General features: G+C 44.1%; 1 protein-coding gene across 2 annotated transcripts in view; it reads right to left on the bottom strand.

The window, feature by feature from the left end:
- The window catches only part of kazna (kazrin, periplakin interacting protein a), a 223144-nt gene that overhangs the window by 1470 nt on the left and 194112 nt on the right, over window positions 1-27562 (bottom strand). The window contains exons 4-15 of one of the 2 annotated variants that reach the window (XM_056274020.1): window positions 21071-21207; window positions 19287-19457; window positions 17985-18068; window positions 15688-15877; window positions 14163-14299; window positions 13574-13697; window positions 4910-5118; window positions 4047-4165; window positions 3346-3577; window positions 1753-1854; window positions 808-974; window positions 274-415 (exon numbers count right to left, since the gene is read on the bottom strand). In XM_056274020.1, the coding sequence (XP_056129995.1) occupies window positions 274-415; window positions 808-974; window positions 1753-1854; window positions 3346-3577; window positions 4047-4165; window positions 4910-5118; window positions 13574-13697; window positions 14163-14299; window positions 15688-15877; window positions 17985-18068; window positions 19287-19457; window positions 21071-21207 (1814 nt within the window). Of the gene's footprint in view, window positions 1-273; window positions 416-807; window positions 975-1752; window positions 1855-3345; window positions 3578-4046; window positions 4166-4909; window positions 5119-12852; window positions 13698-14162; window positions 14300-15687; window positions 15878-17984; window positions 18069-19286; window positions 19458-21070; window positions 21208-27562 lie in introns of those variants that run through there. The other variant, XM_056274022.1, reaches the window with a different exon arrangement.

Here is a 27562-nt window from a genome sequence, read left to right as displayed (position 1 = left end):
TATCTATCTATCTATCTATCTATCTATCTATCTATCTATCTATCTATCTATCTATCTATCTATCTATCTATCTATCTATCTATCTATCTATCTATCTATCTATCTATCTATCTATCTATCTGTCTGTGTCAGTTTCTGTCACTTTTATTGGGGAGTTGGAGAAAGTAGATGACTGCTAAGTGCTGATTGGTGGATTATTGTATAATTTCTCCAAACAAATCAAGAGATACTCTCCAGCTTTTGACAGTCACAGGTCCAAAAACAGTTGCCTACCTTGACTGCCCTCCTTCTAAGGGAGCCCTCATCATCAGTTTGGCGGCTTGTGGAGCTGGGTGGTCTGCCAAGGGAGCTCTGGCGAAGCAGCGTGGGTGGTGTTCCCATCCCTAACCTGTCATGGTCTTGCTTGGTACTTGTCCTGCAGTGAGCAATGGAAGGGTTGAAAGGCTGGGATAGTAAGTATTGCATAGTTTAGCCCCCCCCCCACAAAAAAAGAGCAATGAATAGAACATGTTTATGCAAGCAATTTTCAAAATTCAATGTCACATATAGTCAGTCTATTTGTGGGGTCAAAGAATGTCTGATACAGAGTAACTTGGAGTTATGTTGACACCAAAGACATTGGTAATATCACTGATCTGCATTAGTGATGGTAAATAGAGGTTAAGTAATAGCTGCACCGTGAATGGGATCTGTCTTGAAAATCTCTCTGTTTGTGTTTCCCAACCATCTTTCAAGTTTTAACTCTTCACCAACTATCCCAGCACTTCTCTTTTACTCTATTTATCTCTATCTGCCCTCGACCCTCACCTGACTTGGCTGATCAGGTTTTTCATCTCCTCGGTGAGATGTCGGCGAATCATATGCTTGCTGCTGGGAATTCCCAACACTGTGGCCATGGCGTCAGTGTTGAAGGTGGGGTCAAGCACCATGACGGCTCCATGAATTCCACTGCTCTGGAGACTGTCGGCATACTCCTGGACAGGTGGGCGGAGGGCAAGAAGTGTTTTCTCTCATCCAAAAAGTCAAACATTTTGTAACTTAAAAAAAAAATTGACATTTTATTCTCTTGTTGATTCTGGAAATTCAAATTTTGTCCATATAATAAACAAAAAGAATTGTGTGTAGCACTGGTTGGTAGCTAAAGGTGATATTCTTTTGAACAGAAAGCCTGACGTAAACTGGGATAAACCACTGCATGATTACATCAATTCATTTGATGCTGGAGAATAGCAAATCAAACAGCCAAAGGATATTAACAGGATGTCAGTCCAAACAGACTTATTGCCATGTATCCAGTTTGCAATTATACCTCAAAAAGTAAAGTTTTCACGTGTCTAGAAAGACAGCAGGGACTATATAGGCTATTTACATCACAGCATCTCCAAAGAAGGCCAAAAATCTCAAAAATCAAAGTCTTTACACTGAACTAAATGCAATCGAGAATGACGATAACTAAGATTTTTACGCCACTTACTAATGAGCACCAGGTAAACAAAAGTCTTGGTTTTCAACAAGGCACATGGTAGTCAGAATTACACAATAGTGTCTATTCAGTATTACAATTTACTAGACATTTGTTGTTTGGTTGCAGATGTTTGTGTGTGTGCCAATGTGTATCTCTGAGCTTAAAGTGCTCCCACGTCAATGTCCCAACTAACAGAAGGCTTTCCACGTTGTCAGCATATGTAATGCATTTTATCAATGAAGTAATTGATTTGTTTGTTTGTTTGTTTGTTTAATCTCTATCCATGCCTTGAGGTCAATTTCCCGGATCCATCTGATGACACGATGAGTGGTCCATACAAGTGGATCAACATTCTGGTGTTCACACTGCATCCGACGAGCCTGGAGGGCCTGGTAAAGAAAGAAAGACACACACACACACACACACACACACACACACACACACACACACACACACACACACACACACACACACACGTTAAAACTCATACAATCAATTCATATTGCATGCCAAAAAGGCTCAATTTTTTTTACCTTAAAAGATATTCTTAGGTGCATAGATATTCCTTTATACCAGGGCTTCTCAAAGTCTGGACCTCAGTCTGCATCCAGACCAAACGGCAAGTCAATCCTGACCCAGCCCATACCTCGTGTTATGAATACAATACGTTATGAAGTGGAATGTTTTTCATTTTGTGTGTATTTGCTGCCGAGTTCACACATTAACGATACACCGGAGAATTTGCTTTGAGGGTGGTATGAAGAATTTATTGCACTTTATTAACATAGACAGCAGAGAAGAGGAGAGAAACCGGTGCGACCATAATTTACAGTAATGAGTAGCCTACCAGAACACAGGTTTTCGTTAGGGTTTGAGCCAATCAGAGGCAGAGTTGGGTGGGTCTTCGCAAAACATTATAAAATAACTCATAGCAAAAGTTATAAGTAAGTTGATTAAATGGTATTTTGTTATTGCCAATCGTTCCAGACCTCTGACCTTGAATAAAAATCAGATGCAGACCTTTGAGTAAGTTTGTGAGCCCCTGCCTTATAGATATTACTAGAAGAACCCCGCTACAATGTAGCGGTTTGGTTATCCACCCGTCTAAATCTCCCTTCTCTTCATCCTGCCAGCTAACCGCCTTCCCCCTGCCCCTAAACCCCCACCCCACTCCAACTCCCCTCCCCCCAAATGCTCAGAATCATCTGAAATGCCGAGAAAAGTGGTTTTTAGCCATTTTTAGAAAATGCATATTTTGCATAATTATGCATAATTATTATAATTATATTTTAATTTTCTGCTATTTTTCTGGTCCTCCCTGGAACAATACCTACCACCTCCAAAAAAAATTAGGATCATAAGTGCATTTTTGCAAAAATGCATATATTTTGCATAATGCCAAAACATTTCTAAGTCCCAGAATTTTTTTTTATGTAGGTGAAAAAAATCAAAGATGCTCAGAATCATCTGAAATGCCGAGAAAAGTGGTTTTTAGCCATTTTTAGAAAAATGCATATTTTGCATATTTATGCATAATTTTAATTTTCTGGGATTTTTCCCTTACTCTCTGAGACAATACCTACCACCTCCAAAAAGAATTAGGATCATAAGTGCTTTAGTTTTCGGTCCCGCTATCTACACTAACTAACACACACACACACACATTACGAAAATATATGAGTAGATTAGATATAGCATTCTTAGTTGTTTCCTATTCTAAAAAGTTATGCTCATGTTCTTTGAGATTTTAAAAAATGATGATACCATCAAGTCAAATTGCTTGATGTGCATATCTATTTGGCTGACAGTCACAAAAGTGAACTTGAACATATTTCTGTGCTTGCATGTATGGGGTGTGAACAAGCATCCTTCCCACTTACCTCCTTGTCAAAGTTTAGCGAATGTAGCAGCTCGATGCCCAGCAGTAGGCTGACCTGGTGGAACTTTTTGGTGATGTTGAGGTGGACCTCAAGGTCCCGCCGCGTCAGAGAGTTCAGCATGCGCCCGTCCACCAGGTGGGTGTGAAAGGCCTGGGAGTACTGAGGCAAGCCCACGTCGCTAAGCCAGGCCTTGGCTACCCAGTGGTGGTCCATGTCTGCCGCCTTGGACAAACTGCAGTGGGAAGAGAAACGTCTTCTGTTTAAGAGTGTTGTCCCCCATAAAAGCACATGTCCCATGATGTTATAAAGTACGACATGGTGATTTATAATACACACTTCAAGTCTAATTAGTCTCTTGTTTCATGTGCCACTTCTCAGCCAGCGTATAGTTAGTTCTCTGAAACTGCTATAAGCAACGCCAATCTATGAAGCTTTTTCTCAATGTTAAAAGGAGACTGAAAATATGGCCTTCAATGAATGTGTAACCATGAATCATCTCAAACATTACGTTATGATTTGAGCAGTGTTGCTTTTTTTTTCTTAAAATAAAGGGGTTATGATGAAGGGTGGCATTTCCATGGTGCACGATGTACATGCTTTGACCATATACAGCCAGCAGATAGCACTCTAACACCTTCATAATAATCGTCCACACATCGACTGTGGCAGACAACACACGAGTCTTTGTTCCACTCCCTCACCCTCTGCCATTTTCAGCGTCTCTGTAATCTTCAATGGCCAGGCGGAGTTTCCTGCGGTGCATGGAGCTGCTGACCCCTAAACCCAGCTCCAGATCCTCGTCTGTCAACCCCAGCAACACCTGCACAGTGCCAGGTTAACACCATTACACTAGACTGTTCAAAGTTGAATAAAGGCCAAAAAAAAAAAGTGACACATTGGTGCTTAAAATGCTCAGTGACAAGAAAAATTGAAGTCGTCAACTTTGGCATGTTGAAAATGTACGATTTGGCATACAATAAAGATAACTACTGAGGTGTCCAGGTTATTTTTTATTTTTTGTTGTTGATTTTTCCTTCTTTTTTCTCCCCAGTTGTATAGGGCCAATTACCCCACTCTTCTGAGCCGTCCCGGTCACTGCTCCACCCCCTCTGCTGATCCAGGGAGGGCTGCAGACTACCAAATGCCTCCTCCGATACATGTGGAGTCGCCAGCCGCTTCTTTTCACCTGACAGTGTGGAGTTTCGCCAGGGGGACGTAACACATGGGAGGATCACGCTATTCCCCCGAATTCCCTCTCCCCCCCGAACAGGTGCCCCGATTGACCAGAGGAGGCACTAGTGCAGCGACCAGGACACATACCCACATCCGGCTTCCCACCTGCAGACATGGCCAGTCGTGTCTGTAGGGACACCAGACCAAGCCGGAGGTAACACGGGGATTCGAACCGGCGATCCCCATGTTGGTAGGCAACGGAATAGACCACTATGCTACCCGGATGCCCTGGGTCCAGGTTATTTCTGATTATGAAAATGGAGTAACAAGTATGTTAAGACCCATCGAAAGAACATGTCAGCCTACATCATGTTGTCGGCTCGGATCATACCTTGCCACTCTTGACATTTTCCGAGCAGGTGCGTATGTACATCGGCATCGCCATGACGACCTCCAGCCAGGCCTGCACGGTGCCTGCCCTCCACTGAGACATGGGCGTAGTCCTGGCTAGCTCCACCTGCTGGAGACGGTCCAGCTGGTCCTCTGATCCATCTGATAGACTGAGACTGTGACGAGTGGGGCTGGAGAGACCATCTGAGTCTGTGACGGTGGGTGTAGGGAAGGGAAGACATATAGGATGAGGTAGTGTGGGTGTGAGTGGAGGCAGAGATGGTAGTGGATATAGAGGGTAACGGAAGAACAGAAGCTCAATCATTGTAGTTTAAAACTAAAATAAATTTAAAAAAATATATCAGAAAATCACCAGGAGGGAGTGTCCTTACTTTACTCTGTTGCTACTCAAAATGCAAACGCTTTAAAGCTTTGTACAAACTACACTCTTGACCCTGTAACAACCGGCCAAGAGTTGGCCAAGCACATCATAAACAAATGTATCACTTCTTTTACGCAAGCTTTCCACTTACCAAGTCCGCTAACTGGGCAGCTGTTTGAGATATCAAATCATTGTGGCTCATCCGTCTAAATTAGCCTGCAGCAGCACTGGCACAAAATCAAGGTCCTGAGATTTAGAGGCTTCTCTTATCTGTTCAACTTGCAATAGTGGTATAAATTGTGTGTTGCCTTACTGTAGTTTGGTACAATCTATAGTCAAAACCTCATGAAATTACTTTTGGACCTGCTAATACTTGGTACACTTGTAGTGTTGACCTGTAATTGTACTGAGCTGCCCCAGATATTTCCTGTTTATTTCCCACAAAGGTTTCTCTTTGAATAAGTAATCAGGCTGGAGTATCCTCAATCAGTTAAGCTGAGGTCACTTTGGTTCAGCTCAGCCAGGCTCTTCGAGTCACGTCACTTTTATTTGTATCGCCCATTAACACAAATTACAAATGATCTTCAGTGGGCTTTCTTGTTAATTGAATTCATTTCAATTAAGTTCTGTTTGGTTCAGTAATATGAAGCCTCAATTTCACTATGGATGGTGATCTAGTGCCTTCAGCTAAAGTTTTTCTCTATACCCGAAAGCTTTTTTTTTGTTTTGTTGTTAAACCAACTCATCTATACTTATGTATGGGTAACAGAGATGACAGAGAGATGTGTTCAGTACATTCTGACTGCTAAATCACCACCAACAATACTGTTTATGCAGTCTTCACAATGAGCCCAAGCTGCATGGGCAAAGTATTGGGACAGACAATATTACTCTGACCATAAATTACCTCAGTACCTTGGCTAGATGACTCAGTCAAGCAAGAGAAAACAAGGTAAGTGTTCTCCTTTGTTGTGAAACAACATAGTATTTTTTTTAAACCCTTAGATGAAGAATTACTTCATTTGAACTTGCACGGCTAAACAGAAAGAGCATGAAAACTAACAAAGCTAGGGTCAGTTTTGCATATCCCACTGGCATCACTAGTGTGATGTGTATTCACTTGTATGATTTATAATGCAATGTGCGTAAAAGCATCCACCAAATACCAAATGTTGCGCTATAATTGCACAGTACACAAGAGCCCACACATAGCCCATGGTTAGAAACCCAGAGTCTATGGAGCAACTGTTTTGCTAGTTAGACACTTGGCTCTCTGCAACCACCTTGTTTTTACTCTTAGCTCAAGTGAACAATAAAGACATAGGAACGGATGCTGAAACATATGCCTGCTTTCTGCACCAAATCTCAGCTGGGGCCTCTTTAGATAGATCTGAACAACTGATCCTACTCTCTGCCTTGCATAGTCTGTTTTCCTGACAGTCCCCCTGCTTGTTTCGTTCTCTTGTTGTTTCTGGCCAAGAAAGATAGCAATCTTTAAGAGGAGATTAGGGAAATTCCAAGATGGATCTTTCAGTGTGTTGTTTCTAATGAGAACTATAGGGAGGAGAAAAAAAAACTCGAAACAATTACAAAATAATGTCAAGTGGGGTCAATCCTAGCCACAGACCCCATCCTTTCACTAGCCAGGATCTGTATCCTGCAGTGTTCATTGGCACACTCACATACATACACTCACTTGGCCTTGGGATCATAATAATCCTTTGCACACATGCATGCACACACACACTCACACACACACACACACACACACACACGCGATTAAGGGTAAAAGTTTTTGTTTTTATCACACTTTTTGTACCCCCCCTTTTTTTTTCTCTCCCCAATTGCACCCAGCCAATTACCCCACTCTTCCGAGCCGTCCCGGTCACTGCTCCACCCCCTATGCCAATCCAGGGAGTGCTGCAGACTACCACATGCCTCCTCTGATACATGTGGAGTCGCCAGCCGCTTCTTTTCACCTGAGAGTGAGAAGTTTCACCAGGGGGACATAGCGTATGGGAGGATCACACTATTCTCCCCAATCCCCACCCACCCCACCCCGAACAGTCGCCTCGACTGACCAGAGGAGGCGCTAGTGCAGTGACCAGGACACATACCCACATCTGTTTTCCCACCCTCAGACATGGCCAATTGTGTCTGTAGGAACACACGACCAAGCCAGAGGTAACACGGGGATTCAAACCAGCGATTCCCGTGTTGGTAGACAACGGAACAGACGGCCAAGCCACGCGGACGCCCCTGTTTTTATCTCACTTTCAACTTTCTCTCATTTAAAGCGCAGTGAGTTGTGTTCTTTTTATACAAAGAATGACTGATTGATTGATTGGACTTTACACCCATTTAAGGTAGCTCTTGAATCTCCCGCAACAAAGGTGCATAACAGATATCATCCTTATTTCAATCTGGCCCAAGCACATTTTTCATTCATACCTGGTTAGCCTGCTGTCGTCTGCTGTTCAATTACTAATAAAAAATAAATTAAAAAAAGTCCCATAGTTGAGTGACTGTAAGGCTGAAGAAAGATTTTACCGAGTCATTCTTCTTCGGCTGGATGCATTCATGTAGTCTCCTATGAACAATACATAAACCCAGGGCGCTCATCTGAGGGCTCCTCTGAGAGCAATTTGTATTGCGCTGAATGGGTTCCCTCAGAAATGACCCATCATCCAGATGCAAGGTCGCTTTTCCAACACAGGGACAGAGACTCGGCACACACCGACCAGTAAGTACTCTTAACCGTCCGGTAGCCATTTAATGGGGCAAACCACTGCCTTGCCTTGGAGACTGGTCACTGTCCAAAAAGAAGGAAACATCTTCGCTAACTATGTTTTCAAAACCCACTGACATTGGAGGGGTTCTAGTGGAACATTTCAGAGTGTAGAGAAATTCGTCCTCCCAGTGCATTCAACTGTTCCTGGGGCCATTGATCAACATAACTTTGTTTCGCTGTGAAAACACTGTGACAGGCCATTTGTTCTTGCATATGTGGAGATTATAGCAATATATTTAGTTCTCATGAGACACTGTCAGTACTATGTCAGCTGTCTGGTTTAAGCCACCGGGCCAACCCTATCGATCATTTGTGTCATAAATGAAAAATACACTTGCCGGTGCCATGGAAACTATAATACATCCATTTGTCTGCAGTTTAAAAAAAATGCATTCAGGTTCAACTTGAAGAAGGGCTCACACTCAAAAGTCACTTTTTTGATGTTACTGGGAGTTAGGAGTCTGCAAACACAGTTTTTCAACCCAGCATCAATACTTTTGAAGGTTATTGGAACCAACAGGACTCAATCTTCCTGGGCCTGATCGATTACTTCTCGGGTCACATGACTGTGTTGCGAGTCCAAGGGAGGTCAGACAAAAGGGGTAAGTGTTGTGGGTTAGGGGTCAACTCATGGCAGAAGGTTATTGACAGTGTGTTGACACATACGAGCTCCATTCAGACACCCCGAGACTCCCTTCCTTCTCCTCTCTGCCCGGACCATTTTTGTTTTCCAATGAATCACAGTCGAATCAGGTCAATGCTATTCAGCATGAATAATGAGGTGTAAGTGGAAAAGAGGAGAAAGGAGGCCACTGGGGAGATTTTGGGACACAGCTCTGTCACAGATGCCAGGTTGAGGGAAGCTGCCACTCGAATGTTGATAATGGCAGCCTCCCGCCATTGTGGTATTAGAATTACAGCCATACCACAACAGGTGAACAAATACACACACACACACACACACACACACACACACACACACACACACAAAACAAACATCAACAAAGGGAAAGAGAGGACGGCCACATGAAAATTCAGTGTTATTTATTTTATTTTAAAATAATCTTTTTTCCCCCCTCATTTAATTCTTTTGAGCATAATTTTGTTGCCATGCCTTTAAAAGTTTTTTGTTGCTATCCACTTCTAAACATCTTTGGACTTCACACTAGAAGTCCTCCAGCGAGGTCTACATCTTAAATTTAAATAAAACTCTTATAATAATAATAATAATTTCAATTTTGTAGTTTTATCTCATTTACAAAAAGTAAGCTATTTGCCAAAATATAGAAGAAGAAAAAAACAAAAAACAAAAATGGGAACTCGGCTGAAAATGAAATAGTAAAATTATGTTCATTGGATATGGATTTTTTTTCCTGTTAATCGTGAGAGGATTATAAAAGAAGCTTGTATGTTCGAATTGATTCTTAATTTCTACACTAATGTTTACAGCGGCAGAGCCGTGGAGAAACTTGTCATTGCTCTCATACACTTCAGTTAATGACTTTATTATCTTGGAGTAATTTGAACGGATTACCTCTGAATCCAATCATCTTCACAATCAAATGTGGACGGGGCCAAAGGTTAAAACATAATCCTCTCACTGCTCATATGCACACACGCCTTTGTCAGGTCTCATGGATAAGTACAGCTCAAGTGTGTTGTATGCGTCTATAGTGTCCAGGTGAGAAATACTGTGTTAGTTCAATATCAGGGAGAGAAGAGCTTTCCTGGGGGCAGTGCAGACTCCAGCTCAATCCAGAGAAAGGATGAAAATAACTTAATCCAATTTCTGTGGCGATTCTTTTTCATAGTGAAATGCTATTAACCTCTGGCATAAAGTTAATAGCTTTTTTTTCCCTTCTCCAGCAGTTAGCCTGAGCTCTGTTCGGGGGGTGGGGGGTTCATGGGAAAAGGGCATGCATTTGCTTCACTTTGATTAGCCCGCCTAGATTTGTGCTTTATTATACAGGTAAATAGTTCATTTCTCATTTGCTCCCTAATTCAGGCCTCTGAATTAATAGTTACCATAATTGATTTGAAGTTTGTGCTATTATTAATTTTGCAAGATTCCAGCAAATGTAACTCATATATACCTGTACATATCCTCACACATAAGCTAATAAATATTCCCAACAAAAATTCTTCCATGGATGTAACGTCATTGGGAAAGTTTATGTCTATATACTATGTCAGTAATATTTTACAAAACTGTGCATATCTACCAACTACTCAACTGCTGTACATATTTGCACACATCTATCAAAACTATGTTGAACCTTGCAATGTGGATACCTAAAATGCATTTTTTTTGCTCACAAATATTTACATACCTCAACATACCTGCATACATGTGAAATCTATCTACAAGATTTGTTTTGTACAGGAATATTTATTACTATCCATATATTCATACCGTTGCCACACTCTACTGCATGTAAAATAGCTGCAAGCTAATTACACGTTTCAGTCTCCCATACTGGGACATTTGGTTACGCACACTTGCACATCTGGTTAAACCTGTAAACGATGGATTGCTATTTAACCTTTTATCACTGACAAAGGTATAACATTTCCTTCATTTGCTACTATGGCAGTGTCTCCAGTGACCCAAGCTGTTACCCTCTGGATCGTGATGGTTTCATCTGATCTGATCCCTCTGGGCAACAAAAGTCTTCATTCACTCCATTTGTACGCAGCGCAACAGGAAAAAGTTAATTTTGCTGTTGTAATGCTTTTCTTTTTTATTTTCTTTTGTTGCACTCAAGACAAGGTTCACACTGCAATACAGGAAGTCTAATCCAAGGCATAGATCAGAAGACAAGTTGGGATGGCAGGTGAAAAAAGTAAAGCTTGGTTTTGAATAAAGTAGGATTTTCTTTTTTAATCTAATTCATATAATGCATTTGCCTTCTGGCACATTATTTGCAGCCTGTAATTTTCCGCATATAATCCAGTACAGCCTTTCAACACACTACTTCTATGCTGACAATACTCAAGATTTATTTTAGCTGTGACCCTGTAAACAACTATCAGAACACTGTCAAGCCGCTAAACTGGCTTCATTACATCCCACAACTGGATGTCGGAAGATTTCCTGCAGCTACATGATGATAAGACAGATATTGATCATAAGTCAAGATGGTGCAAATACCCAATTATCGAACAGTCTTGGTTCATTGTCCCTTTCAATAACACAGCAATGCAGAAATCTTGGTGTCATTTTTGATCAAAACCTCAGATAAGACAAACAGGGTAAATCATTGGCTCAATCTTGTTTTCTTCACCTCAGAAACATTTCATGGATTGAACCATTTCTTTCTACCAAACATCTGGAAACTGCTATCCACGCCTTCATAACCAGTCAGTTGGACTATTGTAATTCCTTGCTCTCTGGCATCAGTAAAAAAAAAAAATCTTTCTCCCACCTCCAGCTCATCCAAAAGTCTGCAGCCAGGATTTTAACTCGGACCAGGGAACATGGTCACATTCAATCGATCCTGGTTTCCCTACACTGGTTTCCTTTTGCTTCTAGAATTGATTTTAAGATATTATTGATTATATACATAGCCTGGAGAGGCCTCGCCCCAAGTTATTTATCAGATCTCCTATCGCCCTATGCCCCGTCCCACTCCCTAAGATCTCTGGATATGTGGTTCCTTGTTGTTCCAGGTCCAGGTGGAGACACAGAGACGATGGACCCTGTGCAGTCAGGGCTCCTACACCTTGGATGACCTGCTTGAGGAGACTGCTTTTCACTGAATTCATTTATATTTTATGGCATTTTAGTTTGTTTAACTCTCCATGTGTTTTATAATGTTATTTTTATGGCTGTGGTTTGCTTTAATCTATCTTTTTGTGTTTTAATGGATTCTGTTTTTATTGTAAAGCACTTTGTAACTGTGTTTTGAAAGGTGCTATATAAATAAAGTTTATTATTATTGTTATTACCTCGCTAAAAAAAGGGGAAAAAAACACTATTATAAGATACCTCAGAAAGAGCACGGCAAACAGAAAAGGGATTAAAAAAAAAAATTTTTTTTACTTAATTTGTTATAGTTACTCAAAATTAACATGTAATGATGTGTCTTCCTGATTACTAAAACATGGCTGAAGACTACAGGCTAGAGTAAACCTGCTGGTTTAAATTAACCTACCTTTTAAAGATCACCCTAAATATAATCTTGACTTGTGTGACTTTCAAATGCAAACTTTCGTAAGACTTCTTCTATCGACGTAGCTCTCTCCATGAACATTTTCAGTACAACCCCAGTTAAACCCAGCGTCACGTTCTCCAACCTAATCATTTGATTCGAAATGCAAGTAAGACATGTGGGCACCATGAAATAAGCAACTGACCTCTCTCTTTTTTGTTTTCACAGTAAATCTTTCTCCTTTTTGAAAAGCACATCTGGAGAAAGACATTTCTGTATGATAGGCTACAGGTTTTTGCTCACCATGCATCTGGGTACAGGGGTTCCATGCATGCATATCACACATGCTTATAGACAGGGAGATGACAGATTGGTCCAATTCTTACATTTCCTGTTGGCCTTCAGTGTTGCTACGGAACAAAATAGTTGCGCAAAGAAAGTTGTGGAGTCGTTTTGCGTTGCCTTTGAAGGTTAATTCGAATTAAAAGTGTGGCACCTCCTCCGCACAGTCTTGCAGGCTGGTGAGGAGGTCATAGCACAACCCAATTGGAGACGGATTTGAGGAGTCTGCGTGTTGCCTACAGGAAACTGTTCTCTTCATGGCAATGTGACAGGGGATGGACCGAGCAGGACAATAAACAGGGAGGAGTTTAAGTTAAGAGGGAGTGAGGTGGTGGGGTAAAGACGTGTTTGAATATAACAAAAAGGCATTCAGGACAAAGAGACATTTACAAGCACAAAGTGCACATCAATTGTTATTTACAAGTACAGCAGTCCTTCAAGTTTCCAGTTCATTGAAAACAAACAAAAAAAAAGTCCAATATAAAGAACAATTGAGTATTGAATCAAAAAAACAAAACAAAAACAAAACACAGCCATTTTTGAGGGGAGGAGCAGATACAGTGGAACATATCTACTTCGTAGCCGTTTCACTCCGCACACTCTTTACAGAATTTACATACATACTGTACATACAGGTGCAATTTGCTCTTTACACTTCAGCAAAGCAAGACCAACTCAGGCTTCTGACAGGGCCTTTAAACACAGACGACACGTGCGTGCATATACTCTACCACACGTACATCTGGATGTGCTCATGTCAGCACTCACATGCCGGCCTGCACGCACGCACGCACGCACGCACGCACGCACACACACACACACAACAGTCATGACCATATACACAAGCAAACGCACACCATTAACAATGCCCACGCACACACGACAACACTATACTCCCTACCACCGACTTGCACAAAAGGTTCTCCGCGTGGCTCTCTCAGACAACTGCGTTTTACCAGTCTGCATCCTCCTCTATGTAATAATCAGGGGTTGAGGTACCATCAAACAAGCCAGGGTCCAGGGACTTGCGCTGTTTGCCCCGGGCAAAGACACGCGACAACGAGCCCAGCCCCATCTTCTCTTTCTTCTTCTTTCGTTTCGCCTCCTCCAGATCTTCTAGAGACTAAGAAAAGAGACAGGAAGAGAGAGCGCAAGACAGAGACATCAGAGAAAAGGAGGAGATGAAACAAAGGGAAAAAGAACAAAGAGATGCAAGCGTAAAGAAACAGGGGACGGGGCGGAGAATTTGAGTGTGAGTGAGCGAGCAAGAAAGAGCAAAAAAAAAAAAGAAAGAGCGAGAGAGTGAGGGTTCATGACAAAAGGCAGGAGGTGACACTGAACACTCAACAGAGATGCCGGCGTGGAGGCGGCCGTGACCCATCAGCTTTTCTTTGAATATATTATCACATATCTGGTCACATCGAAATTCAAATCACAAGACTGTGAAGTGAACGCGCCCAAGATACCGTGGGCTGCACATGCACGAGAAGGGATGGACCAAACAGACAGTGACAGGGGGCAATAAGACAGCGGGGTTACAACAAAGGAGGTGATTACTTGGGAGAGTGCGGTGGAGGGCAGCTCTTACATTGCAGAGGGAGTGGGTACGGTGGCGCGGCGAATTGATGTCGCTGGGCGTGGACGACCGGTCGCCCTCCAAAGCAGATGCGTCAGAGATGACAGAGGGTTGGCGGGAGTGGCCCGGACTCACTCGCACAGCGGCCACTACAAGGGAGAGGGTGGGGGTACAGGGTGGGGGAACAGGGTGGGTAGATAGATAGATAGATATTTGGGATGAGGAGAAACATGTTTTGTTTTCCTTGCATGTGTTTTAACACACAAAGCTGCATATGCACACGCAAACTATCTGCCTCTCCTCAACAGATCAGATCAAACCAAATCACATCGAATCGAATCAAATCAAATGTCTTCATTTCGAACGTGCAAAATAAAAGAAAAAAAATGATCAAACATAAAAAAAACCCAACAACAAATTATAAAAATAAAACCAGAATAATTCAACAAAAAGGGTGTCTGGGTGGCTTGGCGGTCTATTCCGTTGCCTACCAACACTGGGATCGCTGGTTCAAATCCCCGTGTTACCTCTGGCTTGGTCGGGCGTACCTGCAGACACAATTGGCCATGTCTGCGGGTGGGAAGCCGGACGTAGGTGTGTCCTGGCCGCTGCACTAGTGCCTCCTCTGGTTGGTCGAGGCGTCTGTTTGGGGGAGGGAGGGGAAACTGGGGGAGAACAGCGTGATCCTCCCACGCGCTACGTCCCCCTGGTGAAACTCCTCACTGTCAGGTGAAAAGAAGTGGCTGGCGACTCCACATGAATCGGAGGAGACATGTGGTAGTCTGTAGCCCTCCCCGGATCAGCAGAGGGGGTGGAGCAGTGACCGGGAAGGCTCAGAAGAGTGGGGTAATCGGCCAAGTCAAGTACAATTGGGGAGAAAAAAAAAAAGGGGGGGGGGAATAAAAAAAAGAAAAAAAAAGAATTCAGCAAAAAAAAAAAAGTCTAGAGAATCCAACAAATATTAAATGTTCAAGAAGGAGCAGGAGGAAGTTCCAGCCTCCTCTATAATGCTCAGTTAATAAACCTAAATAATAAACTTAATTTTTCACACATCAGAGTATGTCATTCTCAATATCTATCTCAGAATGACTCAATAAAAAAATAATAAAAAAAACAACAAAAACAAAAAAAACCCCAAAGAAAACAATAACAATGTTTTCCCAAAACAACAATAACAGAGACGCAACTCCATGAAACTAAGCTATAGAAAAGAGAAACATAAAGCTAACGAAACCATTTCCTGTTGCTAGGTGACAGTGGGAACACCATAACAGAGGTTGAGCAGTCTTGTATGAAAATGTGGGCGTACTAATTAGGCTGATACGTGCAGTACAAGAGATAGCACATCAATTAAAGAGATTGTGACAGTGGGCTGAAATGTGGACTATGTCTGTGTAACACAGTGACTCAGCAACTCGTGAACACTGACAAACGTGTGACACTAATGTCGTGTGAGGTTGTGTGTGTGTGTGTGTGTGTGTGTGTGTGTGTGTGTGTGTGTGTGTGTGTGTGTGTGTGTGTGTGTGTGTTGCCTTACCCTGTCTGTCGGTGGGGTGGCCCGTGTGGACATAGAGGGTCTGCTGACTCTGTCTGATGGCGGCTGTTAATGGAAGGTCAGCCTGCATCACCCACTCCTGGTTGTTGCCATTGACAACCGTTTCCGTAGGCATGGCCAGAGAGTGGCGCTTTGGCACATCCTTGGTAAGAGTGGCCAGTGACTGTTTGGCCTTGGAAGGGTAGAGAAACACAAAAAAAAAAATAGACATAATATTAGTAAGAGAGGTGTCCTGTCCTTTTTAAACACCCTGCTCTTTTTCCTGGGAAGGAAATGCTTGGACACAACAGTGGTTTCAGTCCAAAGTTTACAGTTATACTCTGTATTATTTCTTGTATCATTCCCATGTAAGCCATCTCACTGTGAGGTATTGTTGTGCGTACATGTGTACATGTACCTGCACATTAACATGCTCTGTGCACACGCAGGTGTGAGTATTAATATGTGGTGTCATGTCAACAACATCCTATGACAATACACTGGCGATGTGGGTAGTGGGTCCTCCCCTGGGCTTCTCATCTGTCTGTTGTCTCATGAAAAATGCAGCTGCGTTTGTGTTTGCCTTTTGTTGTGTGGCAAAGAGCTGAAAAAAATGGACAGAGTATCTGGAGGAGGACTTTACCGTTTGCTGCCAAAAATGGGAAATGTGGCGAGGGGCTGGGTTGATAGCAAGGAAGAGGGAGAGCGAGAGTGAGAGAGGGAGGCAGGGAGAGAGTAAGTGACAGAGACAGAGGCAGACAGAGAGGGAGGGAGGGAGTAAGAGGGGAGAGAGAACGAGAGACAGAGAGATACAGAGAGAGGAAGAGTGAGCGAGGGAGAGAGAGAGTAAGTGACAGAGGCAGACAGAGAGGGAGGGAGGGAGTAAGAGGGGAGAGAGAATGAGACAAAGAGTGAGTTACAGAGAGAAGAAGAGCGAGTGAGGGAGAGAGAGAGTAAGTGACAGAGGGAGGCAGAGAGACAGAGGCAGACAGAGAGGGAGGGAGGGAGTAAGAGGGGAGAGAGAACGAGAGACAGAGAGATACAGAGAGAGGAAGAGTGAGCGAGGGAGAGAGAGAGTAAGTGACAGAGGCAGACAGAGAGGGAGGGAGGGAGTAAGAGGGGAGAGAGGATGAGACAAAGAGTGAGATACAGAGAGAAGAAGAGCGAGTGAGGGAGAGAGAGAGTAAGTGACAGAGACAGACAGAGAGACAGAGGCAGACAGAGAGGGAGGGAGGGAGTAAGAAGGGAGAGAGAATGAGAGACAGAGTGAGCGATACAGAGAGAGGAAGAGCGAGAGTGAGAGAGGGAGGGAGACAGTAAGTGACAGAGACAGACAGAGAGACAGAGGCAGGGAGAGAGAGAGAGACAGAGTGAGCGAGAGTGAGAGCAAGTGACAGATAGAGGCAGACAGAGGGGAGAGAGAGAGAGAGAGAGAGAGAGGGAGAAAGAGGAGAGAGTGAAACAGGGAGAGAGAGAGAGAGAAACAGAGTGAGAAGACAAAAGCAGCAGGTGAATAATGAAGTTTTTTTTTTCTTGTTTAATGAATCCATGTGCTCCACAGGGCCCAGCCACAAAACTTGAGTCATCTTCTGTTCGCTGTCGCAACAATGAGCATTGTGTGTCTGTGAATGGAAAGTGTGTGTGTGTGTGTGTGTGTGTGTGTGTGTGTGTGTGTGTGTGTGTGTGTGCGCACGCGTGCATGAGTGTCTGTGGATGAACATTTTGTGTCTGTCAAAAATGTATGCATGTGTGTTGTGCTTTGATTACACTGGACATATGTATGACTGTTAGGCCAACTTTGGAAGTGTCATTGTGTTTTTTCCCCATCATGCCAAGCAGCGAGCTGCCAAATTCATCAGCGGCGACATCACCACCACGATAATTATGTCTACCTGCAGTACTGGCATACCAACGCTCATCACACCAATGACATGCAGAACGGTGAAAAAAATCACAAACCTCTGAAAGAATCATTAGTCATCACAAGTCCTATAAACACAGACCAAGCATTTTACCCAGCAATTATTTCCCCCTTGATTAGACAAAAGAAAAAAACAATAAACAAAAAACAAAACAACAACATTCAAATCATTCAGAATTACAAACTTTCGGACCAATGTTGTTAAGCTCACTGGGATCAGTGGGGGTCGGCTAGGTTAGTGAGACACGTGCAGTTTGGGGGGAGGGGGCTTTCCACGACAACCAGGCCACAGATAGGAGGGGTTTCCCAGGTAACGGAGGGGTCAAACAGGTCAAAGTTAAAGTGTGTGTGTGTGGGGGGGAGGGGGGGCCTGTCTTACCGCTGTGACCCTAGGAGAGGAGTCCCTGTCAGCAAGTCGGTCAAACAGCCGGAACTCCATTCTCTGATTCACACAGTTACTGATCTGGGGGCAGGGAGACATGAGGGATGGCGATACTGTGCATTCAAAGGATTTCCGTGCGAGATCATATTTGGCCAAAGTTGCACGTTGCTACCAAGCATGTAAAGACCACAAGGGATCAATCACAAAATCTGATAAAGAAATAAAATCGTGTTTATTCTATTTCGATCTGCTAGCTCGTTAGTTGTTTTGCACTTTGATTTGAACAAGTACTTCTGATGACCGAGGCCAGGTCATCTGTCTTCACTAGCCTTGTCCGCAGCTCTGGGACTGAGCCGGGGTTAAATGGCTGAGTTTAGTTCAGTTCAAATCAATGTGAATGGTTCAGCATGCAAGTTCAAGTGTGACATACTGTTTGATTTATGGATATACCTGGTTTACCTTTTGCAAGGTATAATAGAAGAAGTGATCAAAAAAGAAATCTTTTAACTCCAACCGTAGAACTCTCATTGATGATATAATTTACTTCTACACATTTTGACATTCCCATGCAGCTGAAAGGTGCCTCGCACTTCTCAGGAAATTCGCCTTCACATCGAGAATACTGTCAGCAGTCACACCTAGCCACAAAGTCGGCACAGGCAAAGTTAAAGGTTTTCAAATAAGGCAGATAATCGTTTTTCCCATCTGCTTGTCTGCCTGTTTGTCTCTGTTTCTGCATGCCTCTGTACCTGTGTGACTTTCTGCCTTTCTTTTTTTTGGATTTTTTTCTCCCCTTTTCTCCCCAATTCTATCCAGCCAATTACCCCACTCTGAGCCGTCCTGGTTGCTGCTCCACCCCCTCTGCCGATCCGGGGAGGGCTGCAGACTATCACATGTCTCCTGCGATACATGTGGAGTCGTTAGCTGCTTCTTTTCACCTGACAGTGAAGAGTTTCGCCAAGGGGATGTAGCGTGTGGGAGGCTCACGCTGTTCCCCCCAGCTCCCCTCCCCCCCGAACAGGCGCCCCGACCAACCAGAGGAGGTGCTAGTGCAGCGACCAAGACACATGCCCACATCCAGCTTCCCACCTGCAGACACGGCCAATTGTGTCTGTAGGGACGCCTGACCAAGCCGGAGGTAACACAGGGATTCGAATCGGCGATCCCCGTGTTGGTAGGCAACGGAATAGACCGCCATGCTACCCGGATGCCCAACATGAATGTTCTGCCTCTCTGTCTCTATGTGTGCCTACCTTTCAGTCCTGTATACCTGTCTGTCTTTCTGTCACTTTGTCTCACCATGGCAAGCTCAGCCTCCAGCTCCTTGATGCGGTTCTCTTTGAGGTCCAGCTGGGAGCGCAGGGCTCCCGTGTGCTCCGTGGCCTCCTTGGTCTGCCGCCGGAGGTCCCATTTTTCTCTCTCCAGCAGGTCCTTCTCCTTGGCCAGAGCCTTCACCGCATCCTCACTCTCCTGCCAGGGAAAGAGAGGGAAAGGGCAAGAGAGGGTGTGTGAAGAGGAGCGTTTCCTTTACCTTTATTTGTGCCATGCTACAACTCAACGGAATGGCAAACGCATTTTTTCTCCCGAATCGTACCTGGCCAATATCCCCACACTTCCAAGCCGTCTCAGTTGCTTCTCCAACCCCTCTGCTGATCTGGGGAGGGCTGCAGACTACCACATGTCTCCTCCGATACATGTGGAGTCACCAGCTGCTTCAGTGAGGAATTTCACCAGGGGGATGTAGCGAGTGGGAGGATCACGCTATCCCCCCAGTTCTCCTTCCCCACTGAACAGGCGCCCCGACCACCCAGAGGAGGTGCTAGTGCAGCGACCAGGACACATACCCACATCCAGCTTCCCACCTGCAGATGCGGCCAACTGACTTTTCGCAAAGTCCCGGCCCCCTTAGTTACTGTTGCTGTGCCCGTCAAGCACTTCAGAACTATCCAGGAAATAGCCGGAAAACACCAAAACATGAAGGAAGAAATCAACGCATTGTGTGGGTAAAAGTAATAGTAATAATACGTTAGCTGTATTAGCTATCAATAATAGCTAGTAGCAAGCTTAGCTTGGAGCAGACAGGTATTTTTGTTGATTTTGGATGGATTAAGCTGGCCATGGGGTCTGCTATACTGCGAAATCTATTGCCGACATTGCGCTTCTTGCGTTCTGGGTTTCGGGAAGGGAAAGAAAATTACACCCCCTCCAAACTTTTCAGATATCTAGTATCTGATTTGCAGATCCCATAGGCACACCGTTTCAGCATTTTGTTGTGCGTTTGAAAGCTTGACGGACCGTTGCTAAGGTAGGATTGGACAAGCACCATTCTTGGGCGGTACTTTGCGAAAGGTCAATTGTGTCTGTAGGGACACCCGACCAAGCCGGCGTCAACATGGGGATTCAAACTGGCAATCCCTGTGTTGGTAGGGAACAGAATTGACCGCCACGCTATCCGGACACCCCCATTTTATCCCTTTAATTATATTGATAGTATGGATGCATTTCCCTGTATAAGACTTGACAGAAATCTGTGCAATACTCCTGCATGTAGCTATTTAGTGACCCCATATCCATCGTCTCTAATATACTGTGTACACTTTCACTCTATTGTTCTTATCTGCTGCATGTGTTTACTGTGCATATCTGCACATTCCCCTGAATCCTAAAACACAAATAGCTAGAGTGCATATTTTCCACAGGAATATTTATTAATATCTAGCGCTACATCTGTATTCACAGGGACACGGTCTGGCACATGAACTGCTACGAGGACATTTTATAGTGATGTCACTTTTGAACAACTCCCCCATATTGAGAGCAGCCACCAATGAACAAAAGCCCATCCACTTTGACCTACTAAATATGTAGATGATGGACCCATATTTTTTATGACGTATCTTTATTCTTGTTACCTTTTGTCTCGATATATTGCTGTGGTAGTGACCAAGTGTGTTGCAGCACCATCTTTTCATTCCTTTTCTACGTTCCAGCTCAGCTCTAATCAGAGCTAATCTAACATACTGTATCTATCTACAGTGAATGTGTGTGTGTTCCTGCATACAGGCAGAACATGGCTGCCATACTTTTCTGTGCTGTTCGTAGTTGCGTATGAAGTCTCGCAGCTGCTCCTCCCGGCTCTCCAGCGTAGCGTAGAGCTGCTGCATTTGGTTGACCAGATCCGCTTTCTCTGCCTTCAGACGCTTACGGTCTGCCTTCATGGCTGGAGAGGGAGGGAGAGAGAGAGAGAGAGAGAGAGAGAGAGAGAGAGAGAGAGAGAGAGAGAGAGAGAGAGAGAGAGAGAGAGAGAGAGAGAGAGAGAGAGAGAGAGAGAGAGAGGGAGGGAGGGAGGGGGAGAGAGAGAGAGAGAGAGAGAGAGAGAGAAGAGAGAGAGAGAGAGAGAGAGAGTGTTATGGAACAATGTTCAGATCAATGCATTTGGATGTACAGTACTACTTTTGTGTGCATCCACATTTAGGGATGCAGTTCTCTGTGTTGTGTGTGAACGCATACATTTGGCAAAATTACAGTTAAAAATGGACTAAATAAATAAGAGAGAGAGACAGCGAGACAGAGAGTGAAAGACTTGGAGCCAAAGAAAGAAAAGAAAGCCAGATTATTTTTGTCATTGTACATGGTGCAATGAAATTCACTCTCTGCATTTAACCCGCGTGATTTTTTTTTCATACCCGTTTTCCAGGAACTCTGCCTCTGATTGGCTAGTACTCGTTGAGAGAGCGTTGACCTGGGTTCCGGGAAGACCCGCCCCTACTCTGTCTCTGATTGGCTAACCCTATGCCCAACCCCACCCTAACCCTAACCAACCTAATCAACAGAGGCAACGAGTACTAGCCAATCAGAGGCAGAGTTCCCGGAAAACGGGTACGAAAAAAAAATCACGCCTTTAACCAATCCTATTGTACAGGAGAAGTGGGCAGCTGCAGCACCTGGGGACCAACTCCAGGTCTTCTTTCCATTGCCTTGCTCAGGGGCACAGACAGGAGTATTAACCCTGACATGCATGTCTTTTTGATGGTGGGAGGAAACCGGAGCACCCGGAGGAAACTCACGTAGATATGGGAGAACATACAAACTCCACACAGAAAGGACCTGGGAAAACGTGGGGTTCGAACCAAGGACCTACTTGCTGTGAGACAACAGTGCTAACCACTGGGCACCGTGCCACCAAAAAGAGCCAAAGGTTATCCTGCAAGCTAGTAAATCGCCTTTCACAGTGGTGGTCCTGCATGAAACATTGGGATCAGTTTGATTCAAGGCTTCTGAATGTTCTTTGCATCCTATAAGTAACATAGACGCATGGGAATTTCAAAGATGCACACCACTGCTGTTACAGAGTCTAAACAAGAGAGAGAAAAAGTGAATGATAAAATAACTTACATGTTTACAAAAAATAGACACCACAATGATAAATTATTGACACGTTTATAAGAATTATCTTCAGTCAAGCATTTATGGGAGGGAGGGGAAAAAAAGGACAGCAATACACCAAGACTACTAGTTTACATCTTTAACATCACCGTAGACACCATCTCATCTCATCTCATCTCATCTCATCTCATCATCAGCCGCTTCTCCGGGCTGGGGTCACGGTGGCAGCAAGCTAAGTAGGGCACTCCAGACGTCCCTCTCCCCAGCAATGCCCTCCAGCTCCTCCTGAGGGATCCCAAGGCGTTCCCAGGCCAGATTGGACATGTAATCCCTCCAGCGAGTTCTGGGTCTACCCTGGGGTCTCCTCCCAGTTGGACGTGCCCGGAAAACCTCCAAAGGAAGGCGCCCAGGAGGCATCCTAATCAGATGCCCAAACCACCTCAACTGGCTCCTTTCGATGTGACAGAGCAGCGGCACTACTCCAAGCTCCCTCCGGATGTCCGAATTCCTCAGCCTATCTCTAAGGCTTTATCTATAAGGCTACCATAGACACCAGTCTGAATGATTCAACTAACACATCCAATCCAACATTTGTTTTGCTTGATCATTTTTATGTTTAACATGAAATCTCATAATATGTTGATTAATTTCTTTATTTTATTTTCAAGACTCTAAGACTCTGAGAGCAGGATAAGCGGTTTGGATAATGGATGGATGGACGGATGGATGGATGGACTCTCGGACCTCACTGAGCACATTTTAAATTCAGAGCCCTGCTGCCAGAGTTTGGGGGGAAGCTCGTGAAACATTAAAACTTTTTTATTATTTCAGTTAACTGGCACATATTAACTCCATTAGAAGCTATGTTACTTTGATGGGATTTAGGCTCACCTTTTTACGAATTTCAATTTAAAAGCATGTTTCTATAAGAGTGATAATACTATTCCTCATAATGTGAGAGGTACTATCATAAGAGAATTACAAAAGAAATTCAATATATAAAAGTGGTTTATATGCATAGGTAGAGATACATTCTGATGGAGGTGGTGGTATGGTGTGAATAACCTGCCCACTATTTTGCTATCAGCTAAGATTTTCATTGGGAGTGAAGAAGGACAGGATTAGGAACGAGTATATTAGAAGGACAGCTCAGGTTGGATGGTTTGGAGACAAAGCAAGAGAGGCAAAATTGAGATGGTTTGGACATGTGTGGAGGAGAGATGCTGGGTATATTGCGAGAAGGATGCTGAATATGGAGTTGCCAGGGGAGAGGAAAAGAGAAAGGTCAAAGAGGAGGTTTGTGGATGTGGTGAGGGAGGACATGCAGGTGGCTGGTGTGACAGAGGAAGATGTAGAAGACAGGTAGAGATGGAAACAGATGATCTGCTATGGCGACCCCTAATGGGAGCAGCCAAAAGTAGTAGTAGCAGTGATAGTAGTAGCAGTAATAGTAGTAGCAGTAGGTAGTAGTAGGTGTGTCTGTCATTCTTGTGTAAGAAGTGGGGTTGTTGTGAAGCGTCTAGTGTGTTGGTGTAGTATTCTGTGCCTCTCACGTCTCACTCTCAACCTTCACCGCTGGCTAGCAGAGATGCGAGCAGGAGAGCTGAGCACGTAAGTCTCTCCCTGCCAGTACATAGCCTCTCCAGGCTCTATGTAGCGCCTTCTCGTGGCGACACACGGTAACTGGGTACAACTTGGACCCTGGCTGAACTACAAGGGACTCGGAGGAGGTCTGGCCCCTAGACGTGCGGTACGCAGGCCCACCAGTGTGTGGATATTCCCTGATGCCCACGAACCAGCCCCCCAGCTATGTGTTAAATAGTGCCACTGCCTAGTGGATACCTCGGGAGAGGAACAGGCTACGGGAGTAAACCCCTACAGAAAATCAACGTCTACAGTGCTGCTGTTTTTTTGTTTTTCTTGCCCTTTTGTATGTGTTTAAGTCGGAGAGTACTGCTGGCATCGTGTGTGGCTGCCGCTTCTCCCTCTCGTAGCCCCCCTTCCCATCCACCCCTGTAAGTCTGTGTTATGTTTATCTGTTGTCTTGTTTCACCCCGTTTATTGTAAAGCAACTTTGAGAGTTAGAAAAGCGCTACATAGATTGATTTATTATTATTATTAGTAGTAGTAGTAGCAGTAGCAGTAGTAGCAGCAGCAGTAGTAGCAGTAGCAGTAGTAGCAGCAGCAGTGGTAGCAGTAGTAGTAGTAGTAGTAGCAGTAGTATTAGTTAGTAGTAGTTGTAGTAATAGTAGTAGTAGATAGTAGCAGCAGTAGTAGTAGGTCATAGTAGTAGTAGTAGCAGTAGTAATAGTAGTAGCAGTAGTAGTAGTAGCAGCAGCAGCAATGGTAGCAGTAGTAGTAGCAGTAGTATTAGTTAGTAGTAGTTGTAGTAATAGTAGTAGTAGATAGTAGCAGTAGTAGTAGTAGGTAGTAGCAGCAGCAGTAGTAGTAATAGTAGTAGTAGTAGTAGAGTATTCTGCTATCAGCCCATGGCATTGTTGTTTAGTCAAGTGCCGGCAGTGAAATCGAGTTTTCTAAAGAGCTCTTCAATGGGAATGATTAGACTGTTCTTGAACCACTTTAACTTTTCCGGTTTGTGTTATTTGGCATGAATCAAATACTGAACATTCTAAAAAAAACACAACAACAACTAATGAAGGTACAAAGGTACACCTGCTGCTGCAGGTCTAACATAACATCTTGATGGCAAGGCATATCACATGTGACCTGCTCTCTCTCCCTCCTCTATGCTTCTGGCTTTATTAAAGATGGGGTCTCTCTCTCTCTCTCCATCACCTCGCTCTCTCCGTCCTTTTTTCCGTTACACACTCTCTCTCTAAGCCTTTGACTCCTCACCCACGCATAATGTTAATGGACATAGCTGAGTTTATTTATTCAGTAACACACTGACTTTTTCTGAGAGTATCCCCTTCTTCCTCTCCTCCACATATGTCATTCTCATGTTCTCTTCCCCTCCTGATTTTTCTGTTTTTTTTTCCTCCTTTCTCAAGTCAGACTGCTTACCCTTCAAATGTTTCACCCTGACTAACCTCCCAGCCATATTTCTGACTGACAATTTTCTTCCTCTACCTTTTTTTCTATTCACATGCAAACTGCCCATCTCTTTCATTTATCGCTCTATATTGTGATATCTTTAACCTTACTTATCTTTTCCTTACTGCCCAGCTGGTGCGTTTTTTGAACATTTTGCAAAACCACAAAATTATTTTGTATCGCTCCGATTTTGTTGTCATCTCTTCACCCTTCCTCTTCACCTCCGCTTGTCAACACAGCTTCCAACTCATCCACTCACCTCCAATTGTACTTCCAATTATAAACTTAAGACAATGATCTTGCACAACAACACCCACAACAGTAGTGCTTTGCACCTATGACATTATGCGTCTTTGTCCATTAATTAACTTATACTGTGGTTTCGTTAATTACATGACACTCACACGTTGTGCCTGGGGAGCCTGCCCGGCGTCTCTTCAAGGACAGATTCTCTCTCTGGTTCGCTCAACCCTTATTTTCACTCTCTCTCTTCTGTCAACCTCGCCCATCTCTCTCTTTCACCCAAAGTCCCCATGCCAAAATAACACCCAAGCCAACCGCCCATCGCGAGAGGACAAGAACTGTCCCTCAAAGGCCAAGAGAAACAGGAAACAGGAAAGCTAGCTTGCACCTGCCTCGGGAAGTGAAGTCAAAGGCTCCTTTGAGATGAGCCAAAACACTGCCGGTGCCTTGCATCTTGCACCTGTGGCTGCTCGGCACCATAAACCCCCTCCCAGTGTTGAACCCAACAGAACTTTAATTGTGGCTTGTAAAAAATGGTCCTTTCAGGGCTGCAAATCCTGTTAAATGTATGCAACAAAAAAAAAAATTTCAAACAGCACCTTGCCTAGCAAACTGCAACCCATTTATTAATACCTTTAATGGATAAAGATGGTTCCAGGGCTACTGCAGAGCTCGTTGCGGCTACATAGAGGTGACAGGTGAGATGGGAGAGTGCGGGCATGTCTCCTCCGCTGACAGCTATATTAATGACTCCTATACTCTATAGCTATGTCCAAGACTCCAGGCTTCCACAAGCCATTACCAGATGAGACGGGCAGTACCACCTGGGAACCATGGGAGACTCACAGCTAATGTGTGTGTGAACCTGGAGGAAGAAGGGTAGGAAAGGAAGATATGGGGGAGACTCGAATTTAACAGATGTCTTCATTGCTTATCTGTGAACACGCCTGTCCTTTTACTTGCTCTGTGTGTGTGTGTGTGTGTGTGTGTGTGTGCGTGTGTCGCATGCTTTTTTTTCTTTTTTCCCTCATGTGTAAAATTCGTGCCAGTGGTTACGTTTGTGTGTATGTGATCTTGTGTGCACGCTTGAACGCCCATGCACCGAGTCAAAGCCCTTCCAGCTACTTTATCAGGGAGAAACAAAAATTCAGCACCGCCAGCTGAGGCAGCCACCAATTTCATCATCAGCTTACTGTTCCAAAGGGGGGGGGGGGACCCTTACAACAAATCATTTTCCGAACTGCCTGTACCACGGTCTCCTGACAGTACTCGTGAAACCAACGGAACTGTTTTTTTTAGCTCACTGCATGCAAGCTCTTTGACTACTGCAGCTGTTTTGTCTTTATGCGGGTGAATGTGAGAATCTACCGCAGTATGCTAAAAAGCCTTTGTCTGCTCAGCTCTGCTCTGCCACTGTGTTACTGACGGGGCCTGGAGGGCCCAACTCATTACACACTAAATAGGAACACCGGGCCACTGTGGGAGTTCACATGAGTTGGAGCGGCACTTTTATTTCCAGTGTTTTGCGACAAACCCAAAAGGATACCAAGGGAGAGTCACCGGGTCATGGGTTGGTAGGAAGGATATCAGGTAAGATGGGCGGCTAACCGGACTGCTTTTTATATCTGAAGCCATAGTATTTTTGGGTACAATTTGGTGTATGAGTCAGTGTTTGTGTAAGTGTGTGAGAGAGAGAGAGAGAGAGAGAGAGAGAGAGAGAGAGAGAGAGAGAGAGAGAGAGAGAGAGAGAGAGAGAGAGAAAGAGCAAGAGAGCGAGAGAGAGAGAATTGTACAATTGTCTCTGCTTTTTCCATCAGAATGACATCGCACTAATTTTGAAAGTGTGGTGTCCCTGTTCTAGTCATGAAGTCAGTTCAGAATCAGAAGGTAAC

The sequence above is a fragment of the Lampris incognitus genome, chromosome 2, assembly GCF_029633865.1.
Source record: "Lampris incognitus isolate fLamInc1 chromosome 2, fLamInc1.hap2, whole genome shotgun sequence".
Classification (NCBI taxonomy): Eukaryota; Metazoa; Chordata; class Actinopteri; order Lampriformes; family Lampridae; genus Lampris; species Lampris incognitus.
Note: the sequence above shows the minus strand (reverse complement) of the source record. Positions and strands in the feature narration are given on the sequence as shown.